Here is a 16,946-nt window from a genome sequence, read left to right as displayed (position 1 = left end):
GTAATCCGAGTTGAAAGCAGGCGGATACGACCATTCCGTCCGTGTTCTTCATCAACGAAAATGCCCCACCTCAACGTTGGTCCATGATTTTTCCCAATATAAAGCATCCTCCATACGGTTATAAACTCCGCGCTACCGGCCTTCTGGAAGGTTAGATTGATTCTCTCATTTGCCCCAAAGAAGTTGTGACAGGATGGATGAATGATGCGCGGTGGCTGCAACTGAACAAGCCAATCAATCTAACCCTCGTAGTACGAGTCCCTCCGTAGCCTCCATCCAAGATCCAACCCGGGTCGAGATCGAACCATGGGATGCATTTATTCATTTCACGGCTTACACCATCGATCCATCCCGGGTTCCGCAGACGATCCCACACGCGACGGGACAGGATTTCTTGCAATTGACTTTCGCGCCCATCTTGTGTTGGGCATCAACTCTGATACGCCGCAGGCATGATCGACAGCACTGGAGGTTCAAGTTAGCGTTCCCGTGGCCGGAAAACCGTGCCACCAGGGAAAGGAATATCAATCGACGTTTGTAAATATGGAATCATGTCTTGCAAAAGGCTTAAGGCTAAGGCTATGCGAGTGTTTCAGTCGATCGGCCAGGCTCACGTCCGAACCTGCCGAGCCTTGCGAGTACAGTAGGGCATCGAGGTTGTCCCTGTGGACGGGGGTTCCCCAACGACCAGTGCTTGTCGCTTGTCGCTTGTCGCAGACGGCACACGGAGTACAGTACCTCTTTACGAATCGTCGACAATCTGCTGACCATACGAGTACATTCGTGACAGCAACGCCACAAACTAGGGGCTTTACTTCTTGTCATGATTTGCAAAGTAGAATCCTCGTGCATGCTTCTTGCTTTTCGCGGGACCGCATGGATGCAAATAGCTCCAAATCTAGACCCGCCTAGGGACCGAGAACAGTTCGTCTCCTGGCCAATAGGCTGTACATACGAGGGCAATACGCCAGGAGGTAGGAGGTATGGTTGGTACGAGTCGGCTGCACGGTCGATCATTCAGCTCCTAGGGAGGCATGTTTCCTTTGAACGTGCAAGATGCCCATCTACCGTGATTCACAAGTAATTTAATGGTGATCCGTACAACAGTCCAAGCAAGTTCGAACGGCAGAGTTGATGGCCGCCAGGACAGAGAAAGTGGTTTGCTGTGGGACGCTCGGAATGCACCTGCACGCCCTGTATGAGGTATGTCGTAAGCACGAGTACCCGAACGGCTGTTGAGCATTCTGATGAATATCTCCATATCCCTTCGCCGTCCACAATATTCGAAAGGCATATGTCAACGATCTTCCATCCAGGTAGAGCAATGCGACTGCCGAGAGGAGACTGGAACTGGAATCCTCCACCGTCGCCACCGCCCCGGCCCCCCCTCCCGAATGCTATCATTGTCCCATCGTGCCATCCATCCAGCACTGAGGCAAATGAAACCCAGCTCCAAGGCCAAGCGACTTCGCAATTGTGTTGATCAACCACTCACTAGAGTGACTACGGAGTACTCGGCACTAGTGAATACATCCCTCGTACTCCATCTATCGTTTTTACAAAGGATACAGCGTAGCGACTGTGTGCGGAGTCAGGGAGCGGCCCATGGATAACCAACCCGAGTTAGGATCATCCGTCGACATTGCCATCAACACTGACAAAAGCTCGCCTTGGGATATGATAGGAAACATGAAAGCTGCCGACTTGTGGGTTTTGCACGCGCAACAGCCTCACTATGGGTGATGATGTACCTCGCACTGACCTTAGGCTATATCCAACAAGATAACCATGTTAGTTCAGGCTTTGCATGTCGATCAACGCCGATTGATTGTCGGGCTCATTTCAGCTCTGTCTGACCTGGAACAGTGTCTACGGGGCACACAGTCCGAAAGAGATGACTCCTCCTCGGTGTAAATCACGATGGGTGTCGTGATGATTGCACTACGAACCACGATGTTGCTCTGAAGCAAGGCTGTATACGAAATGCTCGGTCACTAGGTAGGGTATGACCCTCTGTGCACTTGGCCGGTGTACTCCGTACCCGTACAGCCCAGCCCTACCCCGAGATAGCCCCAGAGGAGACAAGCGATACCAATGACTACGAGGCGAGGGCAACGGCAAAGGACACACAAGTGACAAACAGACTCAGCTACCAAGTACCAGGCACTCTGTACAGTACTTTGTACTCCGTGTGTATTCGGTAACGGGTTCCTTGTCCTCCACACCTGCCGACTACTACTCGGAAGTCCCCTAATCGGTGTGTACTTCCGGGAGATGTATCTGTGAACTACTCGGAGTCGGTGATACACACCCCATGTATGTACTATTGCTGCTCCACCGTTCGCATGTCCGCCTCACTTCCAACGCGCTCATGATTGGCCTCTGTTGAAATCATGCAAACGACGCGAGAGCACTGCAGTTGATTAAATCACTTCCCTTCGAACGGTTTGTCAGTGTTGGCGTGCATGGAATCCGTCAACGCTCCAACAACACGACGGGTTTTATTGCCGTTGCGGGCCACCGTGGCATGTTGGTAAGTTAGAGGGCGGCAAACTGCATCCTCCATACAGGATTTGGTACCTCCCTGAGGTAAACACCAACTAAATACTGTATGCTAGACTTCCAGATCAACAACTCACCAGACGTCCGCTGCGTATGACAACCATTCCATCCTGGGCGATGCTCCGGACGAAACCTCAAGCAGACCAGCCCTGGCTTCCGGCTTCGTCCAGACCCCAGCGTAGAATCGCCTTTCTACTCTATTAACGCACTGCGTTTCTTCAAGGCTACCTGAGGTTGGACCCTACCAGAGGACAGGCACTTGGCCAAGAACCTCGCCGACGGTCGTCTGGTGGCGTGGTATCAATGACATTCTGACAGCTGTCAAATGCTAGTGTGGCAGTGACAGTGGCACGCGATGCGACAAAGCGCGTGGGCGTCTGCCTCAGCGAGGTTTTCAGCATCCGAATGTTCGGATCTCACTTCACAGTTTGTATGTCGATGCCTGACTCGACACACCCACCAACTCCCATCTCGACGGTCACCGTTCGTCCATCCGTCCGTCCCATCTATTTCGTGCCGGCATGCATGCATGGCAATCTGTCAGAAAACCAAACCAAACCATGTTTTCCTACATGCTTGCAAAGAGTGGGTGAGCAGCAAGGTTCTTCCACACAGTGTATTCCTATTCTACTTGGCCTGACCAAACGGTCAGTGACCCTGTCAGTCGCCCTTGAACGCCTTTTCCAGGGAAGCAACAAGTCCGATCCGATCCCGACTACTTCCTCGTGCGTTACGTTTTCGCCTCATCCAATACGACCGATTACGCACTACTAACTACCACACCTACTATGTATCTCCTTCGTCATCAAACAAAGAAGGTCAAAAAAGGCTCCCGAAACTCGCCAGCGGAAGCATGATACCCATGCGATCCGTGAACTTCGGATCCAAACATCTGGATCCGCCGCACCCCCCAACCGTCCAGTAAGCTATGTGCTAGCGTTTGCTTTGCTTCAGGATCTCACGGTTTTTTTCGGATTCCATCTCATGCAAGCCACGGTCTCGTACTCCGTAATGGCGGGTTTCCCTTGGGCCCCGACGGGTTCCCTCTCAAACGGCTTTCTCCAGTCTCCATCTCTAACAGTGTGCCACCCCTTGATGCGAACGGGTTGTGCGGGTGGCTCGATGGCTGGAGGGATCATCTTGCGCCTTCAATGCAGCGAGCTAGAACCTAGATCACACGTCACCTACCTGTCAACCACGGGCGCTGTCTAATTTCGAAGCAAATGCCCGCGTTCTCCCTTACTCAGGGGTGTTTCCTGCGAGGCGAATTTGCTTTTTGTCTCGTCATCACATCATAATGGGATAGAGATATAACCTGGTGTACCGAAAATTCGATATATGCGGTTGGCGACGGGCGTTGGACATGTCAAAAATCAACAAGGGTTTTCCGTATTATCATTCCAGTTCTACTTCACGTCATTGGTCTATGTTCGGAGATCGTGCGGCAATGCATTTGGATCAAGCCCCTCGGTCGTTTAGCTATCCACGGAAAAAATGATCTATCACATTTTACTGTCCGCACCCTGGCCGATGAAGTCCTTGACAAGCCTCAACGCCCCAATCGCAAACGCCACCATGTTTGCCTGTCGATCATTCCCCAGGCCCGTTTCGAGGTCCTTGCTCAATTCTCCATTCTCCCCCACCACTGCCACTGCAACGTAGCCCCTTCACAGCACCAAAATTGGTTATCAGCCACTCCGGAACAATGACCCAGAGGTGAGCGCTCGGCCCACGACGTGACAAGACGACGAGAGGACGAGGATGGAACTTACGGTTGTCTATTGGGCTTGTCTCCACTGGCAGTCGGGCCGGCCGTGCCACTCTGCGTTTGTCAATTAGCTCGAGGCCCGCCGCAGGATTGAGGAAGGGAAAGAACGTGCCTCTCCTACGGTGTAAGTGGACTTCAACGTCTCACGGACATGCTTTGCAAGACCAGCGACTAGTTTCGGGGTGGGCCCGTCGTAAGTGTCGAGATCAGCCTGGGTCCAACCTGCAAAGGCGATGCGAGACTCTAGAGTGTACAGCGTCAACCCGCCTTTGTAGATTTTTGATGCTCCGGGCGTGGCCAGCAACGCTGCTGAGACCAGGCCGCCTGCAGCTGTCTCGGCCACGGATATGGTCTCCTTGCGCTCTCGGAGAATCGCCGCCACTTCCTCGGCTGCTTCTCTCAACGCAGGTGGCGGGAACTCAGACATACTGGAACGAAGAAGCGTCCGTGACCTGCTCGTGGGTTTAGGTAGTGGTGATCTGTTTATGGACGGAACAACTCTACGCGAACGAGAAATGATCAACATGTGCTGCAATGATGAAAGAAGTCAAGATAGAGGTAGAGATAGATGTGGTAGATACCTCCAGGGGGACATGGGTACGACTTACAAATTCGGAGAGGGACGCTCCTTCCCCTCACATCGAAGCATCCTCGGGGCAGGGATGACCACCGAGTAAATATACGTTGTACTCTTATACAAAGTATCAATATATTCCATTCTATCCGCACTAGATGACCTGAATCACTTCAAGAAGGCAATGAGCACCTTGAGTCGTCGTCCGAGCCCTTATGTCGAAAAGACTCAGGTGATCATACGCCGTGTCCAGAGTCCCGACTGAAATGCAGAATATAACATCCGCAGAATGGCTCATGTTTCCTTTCCCCACCCGAGCCTGGCGCGAGTCGCAGCACCATAGATCCATATGCACTACATACTCGTATGTTCCATCGATTCCATCGCCACCAAGCTTGTCGGTGCCATTAACTACATCATCAGCACTCATCCATCCCCAGAGCCTTGTCTGCACGGTAAGTTCCAATTTTCGTCAGGATCCCACTGTATCTTGACGACACCCAACGTCGCCATCCGCAAAGATGATGCAATCGGACAACCCATCATGTCGAGAGTATGACCGCGCTTGTACTCTGTACATGTTCACTCGTTTCCTTACGGCACATAGAGTTCGGTATCGCAACAAGTCGCTTTCGCTAGAAACATGGTTGACAGCGGATATTGCTCCGTACGCCAAAGTCATCGTCTATCGCACACACTTCGCGTTTCCAGAACACATGGCAGGATCCTGCTCCTTCTTCTCGCTTCCATGTCTGCGACATTCTGAGCTTCTGAGTTCACCCCAAGCGGGAAATCGTGACCGGAATTGGGTCTCTTGAGTTCGGCTCACCTCCCCAACCCCGAGATCTAGCGCAGTTTCGGTTATATCACCGTCCGATCAAAACTTCAAAAATGGAAAGCTAACTCCGGAAATTTAATTAGTACTAGAGCGATATGGAGTACTTCGTACAAAACCAGGAATATCGCTCTGAGGACGTGAGAAATTGCTCCATGAAGCGAATATTATTGACATCAAACGTGCTCCAGACCAATCGATTTTGGCATTTCTATTGCTCTAACCATTCGGCTAATCGACTGAAACACCGTCCAGCCACACGGAAGGACTTACGCGAGCGCCGGACCAGTTTGGGCAGACGCGGATCTTGTCTTTCATGTCTTACTTCTCGGTATCGCGCGTAAAAAGGTAGAGAGAAAGTTGGTCTTCGACACAACTTCGGCTTGTGATAGTTTCAACATTGGGAAACGGAGCGTGACAACTGAGGCAAAGGTGATGACTCCGTCGTCAGGTGAGGCGAACGAGGACGGGGAAACCGTGAGATGCGCTCTCGGATCTCAGAACTGCGTGTCGCGCTACTGAGAGGGGCCTCGGGTACGAAGAAGCAATGGGCGTGAGACGAGAACTCCAAACGCCGGTCATTTTAATCCATAGCCAGTCGGCGACCTCTCCACGTCTGGCCAACATGAGCTGACGAGCGAGCGACGTTGCGTACTGGGCCTTGTTAAGGCTAATAATGCTATAGAGCGCGGGTTCGAGGTCAGAGCTGGATGGGCGGTTCAGAGTCCGAGAACCAATCACGAACGTCAAGCAAAAGGGCTTTGATAGAGATCTCACAGCCATTCAGCACCAACACCAACACCACCACCATAACCATAGTGCTAAGCATCGACGTCTGATGGTCTAGGGCGCTGCTGGAGAGTTGGTCAAGTCAAGAACGCCACTGTCAAGCCTGGCGTTTTTGATGGAGGGTTGGGAACCTTGTAAGCAGCGCTTCATCCACGCGACGATGCTTTTCGACCGATTCGATATCGACATCGGTCGAACATCGAACATAACAACTAAAGCTCCAGTGGACAAAGGGCACGTTCAATGTATCTGGCTAGTTGTGACATCCCACCACTAATAGTCAACTATATCTATTGTTGGCGCCTAAATGACTATCGATGGAACAGGCTGGCAGGCAACCTTGTGATGACGATCAATGAGTCAGTGCTACAGCCTCTGGAATGCTTTGGAATCATGGAAAATAGGCTCCAGGAGGTCATTTTGCCTAGTAATTTTCTATATAAACCAGAACGGTGACCATAGAGTAGAAGAAGAGGACAGAAATCTCATTCATCTACGCTGACTTGCCTGGTATCGATTGGCCCGTACAATTGCACAGTCCAAATCCTCCAACATCTATCCTGAAGATGAAGAAAGGTGTTGCAGCCTCTCCAGCTGCGCAAAACACATGTCTACCGAATGTGTAGCGACTACTGGGTTGCACCCGCAAGCAGCTACATCAAGCGTATGTATCCCGTATCTATAGTGACTCCTTTGTTGCACCCGGATGCAGCTGCAGTCTAACCGTCAATATCCTGTAAGTAGAAGCATTGTTTGATGAACATCATGTCAACACCGAGACCATAGTGCATGCTGAACCAGATTCTGTCCGGATCCCGGCCACCCACATTAGCCAACAGAAGGAGGAACGTGGAGATGTTGATGGTGCGCGAGCTGTCCAATTCTGGATTGAGTCTAACCTCTGTCTGTCAGCTTTGTCGCATATACACCTGACCACGCATCCTCACTATGTACATGTAGCGTGGCTCTATTTGTGATAGATCAACTACCTACCAACCAACCCTGAGCGCTTCAACCCGTAGCAAAGCTTCCTGTCTTTCCAAGGTGCCTCGTAACGGAGCTCACACAACCTTGTATACCTTCTTGCACCAGTAGAAACATATGATACCAAATAGAACCAAGCCCCCTGTGGTAGCCCAGAACCAATTGAGGTTGTCGACATCTTGGCCAGGGACTTTGAAATTTCCGCCAAACATGCCCGTAATGATGTTCATGGGAAGAACGATCGTTCCAAGTACCGTCAGCCTGCCTAGGACGTCTGCTGTCTATAAGAATGTCAGTAAAAGTAATGGAAAAAGAAGCCACACTTGACGAGACTATGGACTGACCTTTTCCTGCCTCTCGTTCATATTGATGCTGACTTGAGCAAGGTAGTTGTTGTGGGCTCTCCCAAGAAGGGTCTCATAATGGGAAAGGTTTCCCGTCATTGTCAAGATGTGATCCTGAATGTCACCCAGATACAGGCCAATCTCGGATTTGGGCGCCACCTCCCACTGCTCATTGCACCGTTTGGCGAAACCCTTGATGACATCTGCTTTGTTTCCTAGTAGCCGGTATAACGACATGACCTTCTTGCGACATTGACCAATTCGAATCAGCATTTCCATCCCACTCGAGGTCTCGGCTGCGTCAGGGTCCTTCTCGTTGTTGGGGTCCTTGTGGTCTTGCTTCCCCCCTCCTAGCTCATTGGTCCTTGAGAAATACTTGAGAATGAGGTCATCAATATCATCGACTTCCTCCTCAATCGAAGTTATCAAAGGTTGATAGACATCCGTAATGTCATCGATAATGGCGTAGGATATCCAATCAGCGCTAAGGATAAGATAGTCCGAAAGCTGCCTTATTCGCCGCCGAACGTTGGCAGGGTGTGGAATTTGTGAGAAGTGGAACGTAATAATACCATATCTGAAGACGCAGACGTACATGTTTATGGGCTCCAGGTAGTCTTCGCTTTGGGTGTCCTGCTCAAATGTTCGATAGTTGATGAAGTAGTAATTGCGAAAGAGTTCGACCTTCTCACGCGCTTCCTGTAACATGATATCTTCAGAAGTAAGAGCATGAATGCCGAATGCCTTGCACAATATCCGCATTTCTTGATCGGTCGGGCAGAAAACATCGAGCCAGAATGTGGGACGAGGGCCATACTTCTTGGTCTTGGGCGTTCGTGGAGGCGTCGACTTCTTTTGTGGAGTGACTGATCCCGAGTTCTTCTCAGAGCCTTTCCCGTTGGGCTCAGTACCGACCTTAAGCTTGTTTGAGAGTGTCGAGATGTCAGCAGGGCCCCCGAGTTGTGCAATCTGACTTTTGGGACTCTGCATTTCACTCAGGAGCACGTCCTTCTGCTGGTCAAGGTGGTCCTCATCCTCACTACTACTGGACTCAGTGAGTTCTGGGGGCTCAGGGATGAACAATTCGCGGAAAGAGGAGCCAGGTTGGACCAGTTCCGAGATGGATTCGGAGTGAATGGTGCTCTCGAATTCTTCGTTGAAATAGGTATAGCGATACTGGACATCTCCCTCAACACGATGCCAGGCATTTTTGGGCGCCCGAAGCCTTCCGTTCACGAAGACAGGCTCGCTGATTTTCTTTGCCCGACGCTCACCGGCCCTGGCTTCCTTTTCTTGACGAGCCCACTCATCTAACACCCAGACTTGCGGCCATTCACGTTGACGACGTCTTCTCCGAGGGCCTCCCGATTCACGGCCAGGATGTCTCGTTCGCTCGAAATGGTCGTCAGCAACCTCGGAAGCAGCCTCATCACCAGGGAAACAGACATCCCCCTCGACAGGAAGAGTCATGGCGCGGTGACGTTGTAGACCTTCGGGTCGGAGTCTCGGACTTGGGGGAGCGGAGTTAGGACCACCTTCGCCATCACCATCAATGTCGATCAGAGTGTCTCTTGTGGCAGCTGGGAGATTCCTTCTGCTATCAGGTGACCTAGGCAGGAAGTTCCCATCATCGACCATGACATCGTCATGCTGCGGACCGAAGCTGGGGCTGGTCGGGACGGAAGGAGGATTGTTGACATCGTAGGTAGGATCTGATCTGGCAAGAGAGGAAACAGTGCCATTTGTGCGCTTCTTCTGCTTTTTGGACGTGGCCGAGAGGGTAGAATCATCGGACTTTGTTCTAAATAGGCCATAGCCAGTTTCGACGGGGCTCCTGCGTTGAGAGGCGCCAAGAAGCAGTGGAGTATGATCAAAGACGTCCTCCTCATTAGGCTCAGCACCAGGACTGGAAGGTTTTTGATGACTGCGATAGGAGCGGCGGGCTGTATTGTCTGGTCGAGAAAAAGAACCTCCAGAATAGGATTGCGCAAAGATGTTTGGAATTAGGCGGCTTTCTCGACGCGGACGGATGGAAGGCTGTTCTCGATGGTCAAGCAATGCTTCACTGTCGAGGCTATCCCGGCTGAGATTGGAGGAGGCTTGATTGTAAAACGAGGGCTGAGACGATTCTTCAATCAAAGGATCGTCGGTGCCGTCCGCAATACTGGGACGGGCAGATGCTTCTGAAGGAGGAGCAGCAAAAGACTGACGCCGATTCCTCCGCTTCTTGCCGCCGCGATGTTTTCTTTTCTTTTTCCCCTCGGTGGCAGGAGCGATTATGGTATCTGTGGACTGGAACGCTGAAGAAGAAGATTGGCCTCGGTTGGAAGGAGGAGGCAAAGGCTGCATGGTGGGAGGAGGGGGGGAGTAAAGACCGTGCGAATAACAACAAATGAGCTGCACAGGGAGTATGTGTGGGCACTATCGAAAGAAAGAGGGAGAGAGAGAGTGTGTGTGTGAGAGTGAGTGAGCGTGTGGGTGTATGTGTGTGAATAAGCCAAAAGAGATGTCACGAGTTGAAGATGAGCTGAGTTGATGAAGGTTTTGTGGTAGGTACCGTAACTAAGGTTTGTATGACGTGGTGCAACTATAAGGTGCAGGCAGGCGCAGTGGAGCTCCTTCCTGCAAGCCTGGCTGGCGCCCCAATTCTGTTGGCCCGTTCGCGATAAGGAGGATTTTCAAAGTTCAGGCAGGTGCAAATGGGATTTTGTGGTTGTCGCGTTCCTTCCCGTTCTTGACTCGTCGCACACGAGCCCCTCGAGCCTCTGTGGGGGAAAGCGCCCTTAGCGATCGTGACCATTGGCGGGCCGTCACTTCCGCTGGTTGATGTCCAACCTTCTTCCATCCCAACACTCATACGAGTGGGAGTAATGGTCTTTACTATCATGTGCCTTTGTTCGGAGTTCTATACTCGGTGTGCAATATAGTAGTAGAGAAGGATACTGAGTTGACCTTTCGTGGCTTAGAAAACCTACAGCTAGTGAGATCACACATCCTACCATTTTACTATAATATACTCGTACTATATTATACATGATGAAATTCGTCACATCGTTATAACATCCATGCGCAAATCCAGTCCGATCCAAACCATTAGAAATTCTTGCCCAGAAAAACCCTCGCAATGCAGAAGTTCAAATATTTCCACCGCTCTTCTCCTCAGGTCATATTCTCATTCGTATCTATCCCACTCATCGCCCCAAGACTGTGCGTGCTGACTGCTCGGAGACTCTTGCTATCTCCGCTTGCCACCCTCATAGACCCTCGTGGCTTCTTGCCCTTGTCGGGGCGCGCAATCAGTACCTGTGCCGGACACACCACGATCTCCTCATCTCCCACACCTGTATCATCCCCTTTCTTGACCACCAGGGGGAAAAGAACCATCCGAACAACAGCCTGGTTCTTCTCCAATTCGTCGTTGCTGGTCGTTTCCCCACTGCGCTCGTTCATTAAGCTTGCATTGAAATATACTTTTCGTGCAAGATCCCCGTTGGTATCATATTCAGGCTGCAATGGTGGGAGCATAATGTACTCTGCCCGTTGTATGCGCATCTCAATCGATAAGTTCACCGCCGTGTGCAAGACATTGCGCAATGTCCCAACAATTTGTCCCTCAAGATTTTGTGGCGGAGGAAGAAATCTGGACAAAGTCGAGAAGATCTCGAGGGAAACCGCCTCCGCATCGCTGTCTCGTTGAGCCTGGAAGCTCTCTCGTTTCGAAAGTAACGTTAACGTCAGAGCTCGCCACTGATGCACTGCACTAGCCGGGCCGACTTCTGCCAGGTTCTTCTCCAGCTGCTTGAGTTTCTGACGTTGATCTCGATCCATCCCGAACAGGTATCGAGTAAAGACATACTCCCAGATCATTGTCATCACCACCGACATGAAAACATCACGTCGCTTTACACGATCGCCCAAGTATATGTCCACATCGGATCCATCAAGGATGGCATTGTCGAAGCGATCCACAATCTTCTCATCGCGCACTTCGTTAGTGGTTCGGCACATTCTAGTATCACTGTATTTGGAAAATCGCAACACCCACCCCTGCACTTGCTGGCACAGTTGCTGGCAGGCAGAGTCAAAATAATCCTCGTCCCGTACCGTCAACACTTCGTCTGCGCCTCCAGACAATATCTGTGATTGTAGCTCCCGCACCTTTTCGCGGGCTGCGTCAAGGTCTTGTCGTAATCGTTGGATCTCGGCATCTTTCTCTGCTAGTGCAGTGTCAATCTCGTGTCTGACAATCGATTCCATTCCTTGGGACAGCTCAGTGTGTCGCAAACGCAGCACCTCGAGTTCCCGTGCTGATTCTTGCTCGTGCTCACGCTCCGACTGAAGTGTGGCCAGGTGATGCTCATGCTCTCTCTGCAATGTCTCGTGTGTTGCAATCAACGACGCGACTTGTTCTTTGAGATGTGAGATCTCGGAATCACGGTCTCGTAGCTGGGCCGAGAGAGCCTGCAACTCCTGGCCGCTGGTGTTTTCCGATCGGTTGTGCTCGAAATGGACTGCTTCGAGTTGCTGTTCGGCCACCATTTTGGCCTCGACAAGCGCACGGTTCTCATTTGCTAATTGGTCCAAGCGGGTCTCGAGGTCTTTAATTTGTTGCATGCTCTGTCGTCTCCGAACACTGGGAGGGCGTGTTGGAGACCTGGGGCTACCAGGGTATGAGCCGTACCCATCCTACACACAAGGCGGTTAGCAGGGACTCATAGCGCTTCGCAAACATTCTTGCTTGGAGTACTTACGTAGATGTCTGACATGTCCCTATCGCGGACGCCAGAGCCAACTATGTCGTTATCATTGACAGGAACATGGGATGGTCCCCCCGTGGCGTTGATCGCATCGTAGGGAGAAGCTGCGTTCGCGCGGAGGTTGCGTATCGACGAAGTCCTCGATTTGCTTTTGCCAAGCGATTTAGCGTGAGACAGATCGGAGTCACGTGAAGGCGTCTTTGTTAGTGCGAGTGCTGTCAGTCCAGCTGCCGCCACGGCTGCTGCAAGACCAACATCTTTGAGGTTGTCCCTGGAGCCACGTGGATGAGGAGTGAGAGACAGGGGTGGACTTGCAAATGGATGGATTTCCCCTGTTATTGCCGAGGTGTCAACGGGATCCTCCCGGATGGTGTTCAAAGACATTCTATGCGGTAGAAAGGCACGTTCCGCCGTGTCAGGCCCTGGACTAAAAGCATCCCGATGCACTTCAGCTCTGGCGGATCGATCAATCAAATTCGATGCAAGCGAATCTCTCGGCTCAAGATCATGGCTGACCCGGCCCTTCTGTTTCAGCTCCTCGCGACTCTGGTGATGACCATGTATGCTTGGACTTCGTCGAAGAGGGCTTGATACTAGTTCTGGACTGAAGGGCCCTACGTTGGTCTTGAGTGGAGTTGGTATTGCCGGCGAAGAGTTGAACAAAACTGAAGATCGCTCTTTAGAAGTGGAATCAATTGGGGACGGTTGTCGCCTTGGGGTTTCTAAGGTTGATTTCTCGTCCTTGCCCACTTTTCCCTGCCGATTGTTTGATACATCTTCGGTCGAGCTTGTTGGTGACTGTGGTCGAGGAGGTCGGAGTGAGATGTCTAAGCCCCGGGATTTTCCGCCCCTTTGACGCTCTGAGGGTTCAGAAACGAACCCACTATCTCGGTTCGACGAGGCCTGGTCTGCTGCGAGAATCGGCGATTCGAACTGTACGCCACTATCTCTATTAGATTCCGTTTGGCCAACCCTAGCGCCTGGTCCAAGTTTGGCAAATGACCAGCCTGTCGATTGTCTCCGAGCAGGCGAAGAGGACCTGGGGCGGGCACTTCGAGTCGATTCATACTCGGCCGCTCCAAATCCCAGTCCGGCAGCTACTCCAAGGGCAGTGTCCATCAAGTCGTCATGTTCAGGAGGTGGAGTCACCGATCGATTCCTTGGTAGATCCTCAGGTTCCTCGCCTGCCCAAGCAGGAGGTGAGCGCCGTCTCTTCCGTCTTTCTCGTGTCGTGGCACTCACGTCTGAGAGAGGTTCGGGATCCTCATACACTTGCTGACCACGACTATTGCTTTGTTCAGGGGAAGCGTCTGCGGAGTGAACTTGATTGTCAATTAAACCTTCCATGGAACGAGGGGGGACCATTTCGTCTTCGGGTTTGATTAGTGGGGAATTGATCATTTCTGTTCCATTGAATTCGAAGATCCTTTTCTCCTTCTTGCTTTTCTTGCTCTTGGTGCCGCGTGGTGTTCTCACGTCGTCAAGGATAGGCGATCGCGATGTGAGGTCATTCTCTTGCTGGTTATCCGTCGCAGCTTCTGGTTGCGCAGATATGGACCTCTCTGACGAAATGACACCCTCCATGTCATCCTCGATCGGTTCGTCTCGAGGCCTTAACACTGAGCTTGAACTAGATTCCTCAAGCTGTGGTTCATGAGATGGTTCGGGATTGTGCGAAAGGTGGATCTCCTGTTGCCGAGTCTTGTCCCCCTCGTCATGAAACATAGGCTGGCTTCGGTCATCAGAATCCATCTCATTTGGTAGTACTATGGCCGCAGACTCCTTGGGCTGGGCAACAGGGGCTGAGTCTTCAGGACCTGTGCCATCCATTTTCGATTGAACATAAGAGTCCTCGGCTTCAAGAACGCTTGTTGCCGTTTCTCTAGGCTTAAGAGCACGTTGATTGTCATCGTCCACCCAGAGTGAAGACGTTTTCTTCTTTTTCTTGTCCTTCTTCGACTTCTTCCTGTCCACAGCAGGGACGTAGTCCTCAGGTGGATTTTCTGGCCGTTCGCTGGTGTGAAGAATTTCCTCTTGGTTATCAATCGTTTCTGTGATGGCCGATGAATCTAAGGGCGTTTGAACAGCAGTGTCGAATTGATCAGTGGATCTTGGAGTGCCCGTCCCCGATGTCTGCACGCCGTCTCCCAGAACTTCCACTTTAGTTTGTTTTTTGTTCTTCTTCAATTTCTTCCCTGCAAAGCTTCGATCTTCTACGGGTATGGAGTCGTTCATTGAAGGGCCTTGATTGGGAATATCCTCGAGTGGTGTCTCTTCCATCAAGGGAGTTCCAGGTGCTGAGGTGTCAAGAGTACCTTCCTCGGATGTAGACTGTCGTTTCTTCTTCTTCTTCTCCTTCTTGGACTTCTTTGACGGCGTAGCCCACTCAGCGTCGAGTACAGCAGCAGCAGCAGCAGCGGCGCTGACGGCAGCCATAACACCTTTGAATGTGCTGTGCTCTTCCGTAGCATCTTTGTTCGTTCCCGAGACGCTTTGCTCGTGTAAAGTAGTTTCGTTGGTCAACGCTGCTCGCTGCTCGTTCAATTGCTTCTCTTCCCAGCGTTCTTGCTGCTCGAGAATTGCACTACGCTCAGTACCGTCTGCCCTGTCTAGAGTATCAGTTTGAGCGAACAATTCAACAGTCTTATCTCCGCTAGTTGCAACAGAGTCTTGGTCTATTTGGTGCTGAGAAGAATCTACAGATTCTTCTTTTGACCGTGGAGTTTCCCAGTCATCTTCAACGAAGTCTGACTGTAGGTTTTTCTTTTTATCCCTTTTCGACTTCTTTGGGGTTTCAAACTCGAACTCGACGGGAGCCTTATGTTGAGAGGATTCGGTGGTGGGGATGACTCCTTTGGCTTCTTGGGTGACTTGCTCAAAACCACAACCTGGTTCTGGCGCGGACGCGCCTGTTTCAAGTCGAGTATCTGGAGATATCTCTTCGGATTCGTTGTTAGATGCATCTGCACCTAAAGTGACACCATCATCTTCATGTGGTTTGACCACAGTCTCGTTGAACATCGACTGACGCTTCTTTTTATCTTTCTTGGGTTTCCTCGAGAAGCCCCATTCAGGTTCAGCGACCGTTACGTGGTCCAGGCCTTGGCTTTTCAAAGCCGCATCCTTGCTAGGTAGATCTAAACTACGAGAGGCTGATAGATCTGCATATTGAGGAGTATTGACAAATTGCTTAGCTTCTTCTTTCTCGTTATCGAGGCCGTCCTTCAGGTTGCTAGGATCAAGATAATCCTTGGGTTTAAGAATTCCGGTTGAGATGCTCTTATCAGTGAAGTCAGGCGATTCTTGAGTCTTCACGTCGTTCGACATTGGTGGCAAGGCTGGATCTAATAAAGAAGGTTTTTGCTCTAGCTCAATTTCAACGTTCTGTACTGGAAGCGTGTCTTGTTGACCTGTGAACGCCTCATCAAACGTTGTCTGGCGTTTCTTTTTCTTCTCCTTTTTGGACCTTTTCGATGAAATGACGAACTCCGCTTGGGTTTCTGCGGCCGGAGCTGGCTCACCTGTCAGAGTATCAATGGCCATATGCTCAGGTGGATCGACCACTTCTTCTTTAGGCTCCTCGACCGTGTCTTCAAAAGTCGACGCTCGTTTCTTCTTCTTGTCCTTCTTTGACTTCTTAGCAGGTGTTATGAACTCAGTTTCAGTCCGGGTTTCCTTGACAGTCTCGCCCTCGAGGTCTGTTCCTATAGATGCTGGCTCAGTTGTTTCAACATCAGCTGGACTCGAATCATCATTGGCAATGCCTCTGTCTGGTGACTTGAGCGTTTCGGTGCCCTGCAAACTTCCAATATCAACAATACCGGGATTTGCCTCAACTGGCTTCGTCATTGAGGATGTCTCGACTGGGTTGATACCATCTTCAACACTTTCGCTGATCGCTTCCTGCCGAGCGGGAACGAAACCACCAATGTCGACAGACTTGCCCCGTGACCCTGGTGGGTCCGTTGTTACTGAAAGTTCTTCTTGGAATGGTTGGTCCTCAAGTACACCTCCAATTGTTCCGCGATGCGAACTGCTCAAATAGTTCGGAGATGGCTCTGTGGCAACATCTTTGGTGTCCAAGTTGACGCTTTCGAGATCCTTCTGACTTTCTGATCGGGGTTGCACTACGAGTGCTGAAAAATGCTCGTTCGACTCAGCACCTAGCCCAACCTTACTATCTGAACCTACCATGGCTTGCTCTGCGGTGGTCTCTGGAATGTCAATACCTTCAGGATCAACGGTGGCCACTTCTTCATTTGTCTCTGCTCCACTAGTGGAGATCCTACCATCATCTTCCTCAAAGGGGATGTCAAAGGTAGACTGCCGTTTT

The 16,946-nt window shown here is 51.1% G+C and overlaps 3 protein-coding genes across 3 annotated transcripts; all 3 read right to left on the bottom strand.

The window, feature by feature from the left end:
• Positions 1-4,397: 4,397 nt before the first annotated feature.
• Positions 4,398-4,757, bottom strand: A1O9_03541 (uncharacterized protein; the record flags this gene model as incomplete). The annotated part of the gene is made up of 1 exon (XM_013409105.1): positions 4,398-4,757. The coding sequence occupies one exon, from the start codon at positions 4,755-4,757 to the stop codon at positions 4,398-4,400; it is 360 nt and encodes a 119-aa protein (XP_013264559.1).
• A 2,832-nt stretch (positions 4,758-7,589) lies between these two features.
• A1O9_03540 (uncharacterized protein) lies at positions 7,590-10,205 on the bottom strand (the record flags this gene model as incomplete). Its single annotated transcript, XM_013409104.1, has 2 exons — positions 7,590-7,793; positions 7,857-10,205. The coding sequence occupies 2 exons, from the start codon at positions 10,203-10,205 to the stop codon at positions 7,590-7,592; spliced, it is 2,553 nt and encodes an 850-aa protein (XP_013264558.1).
• An 810-nt stretch (positions 10,206-11,015) lies between these two features.
• On the bottom strand, positions 11,016-12,470 carry A1O9_03539 (uncharacterized protein; the record flags this gene model as incomplete). Its single annotated transcript, XM_013409103.1, has 1 exon — positions 11,016-12,470. The coding sequence occupies one exon, from the start codon at positions 12,468-12,470 to the stop codon at positions 11,016-11,018; it is 1,455 nt and encodes a 484-aa protein (XP_013264557.1).
• Positions 12,471-16,946: the final 4,476 nt, after the last annotated feature.

Source organism: Exophiala aquamarina, assembly GCF_000709125.1.
Source record: "Exophiala aquamarina CBS 119918 chromosome Unknown aczIA-supercont1.2, whole genome shotgun sequence".
NCBI classification, from domain to species: Eukaryota; Fungi; Ascomycota; class Eurotiomycetes; order Chaetothyriales; family Herpotrichiellaceae; genus Exophiala; species Exophiala aquamarina.
Note: the sequence above shows the minus strand (reverse complement) of the source record. Positions and strands in the feature narration are given on the sequence as shown.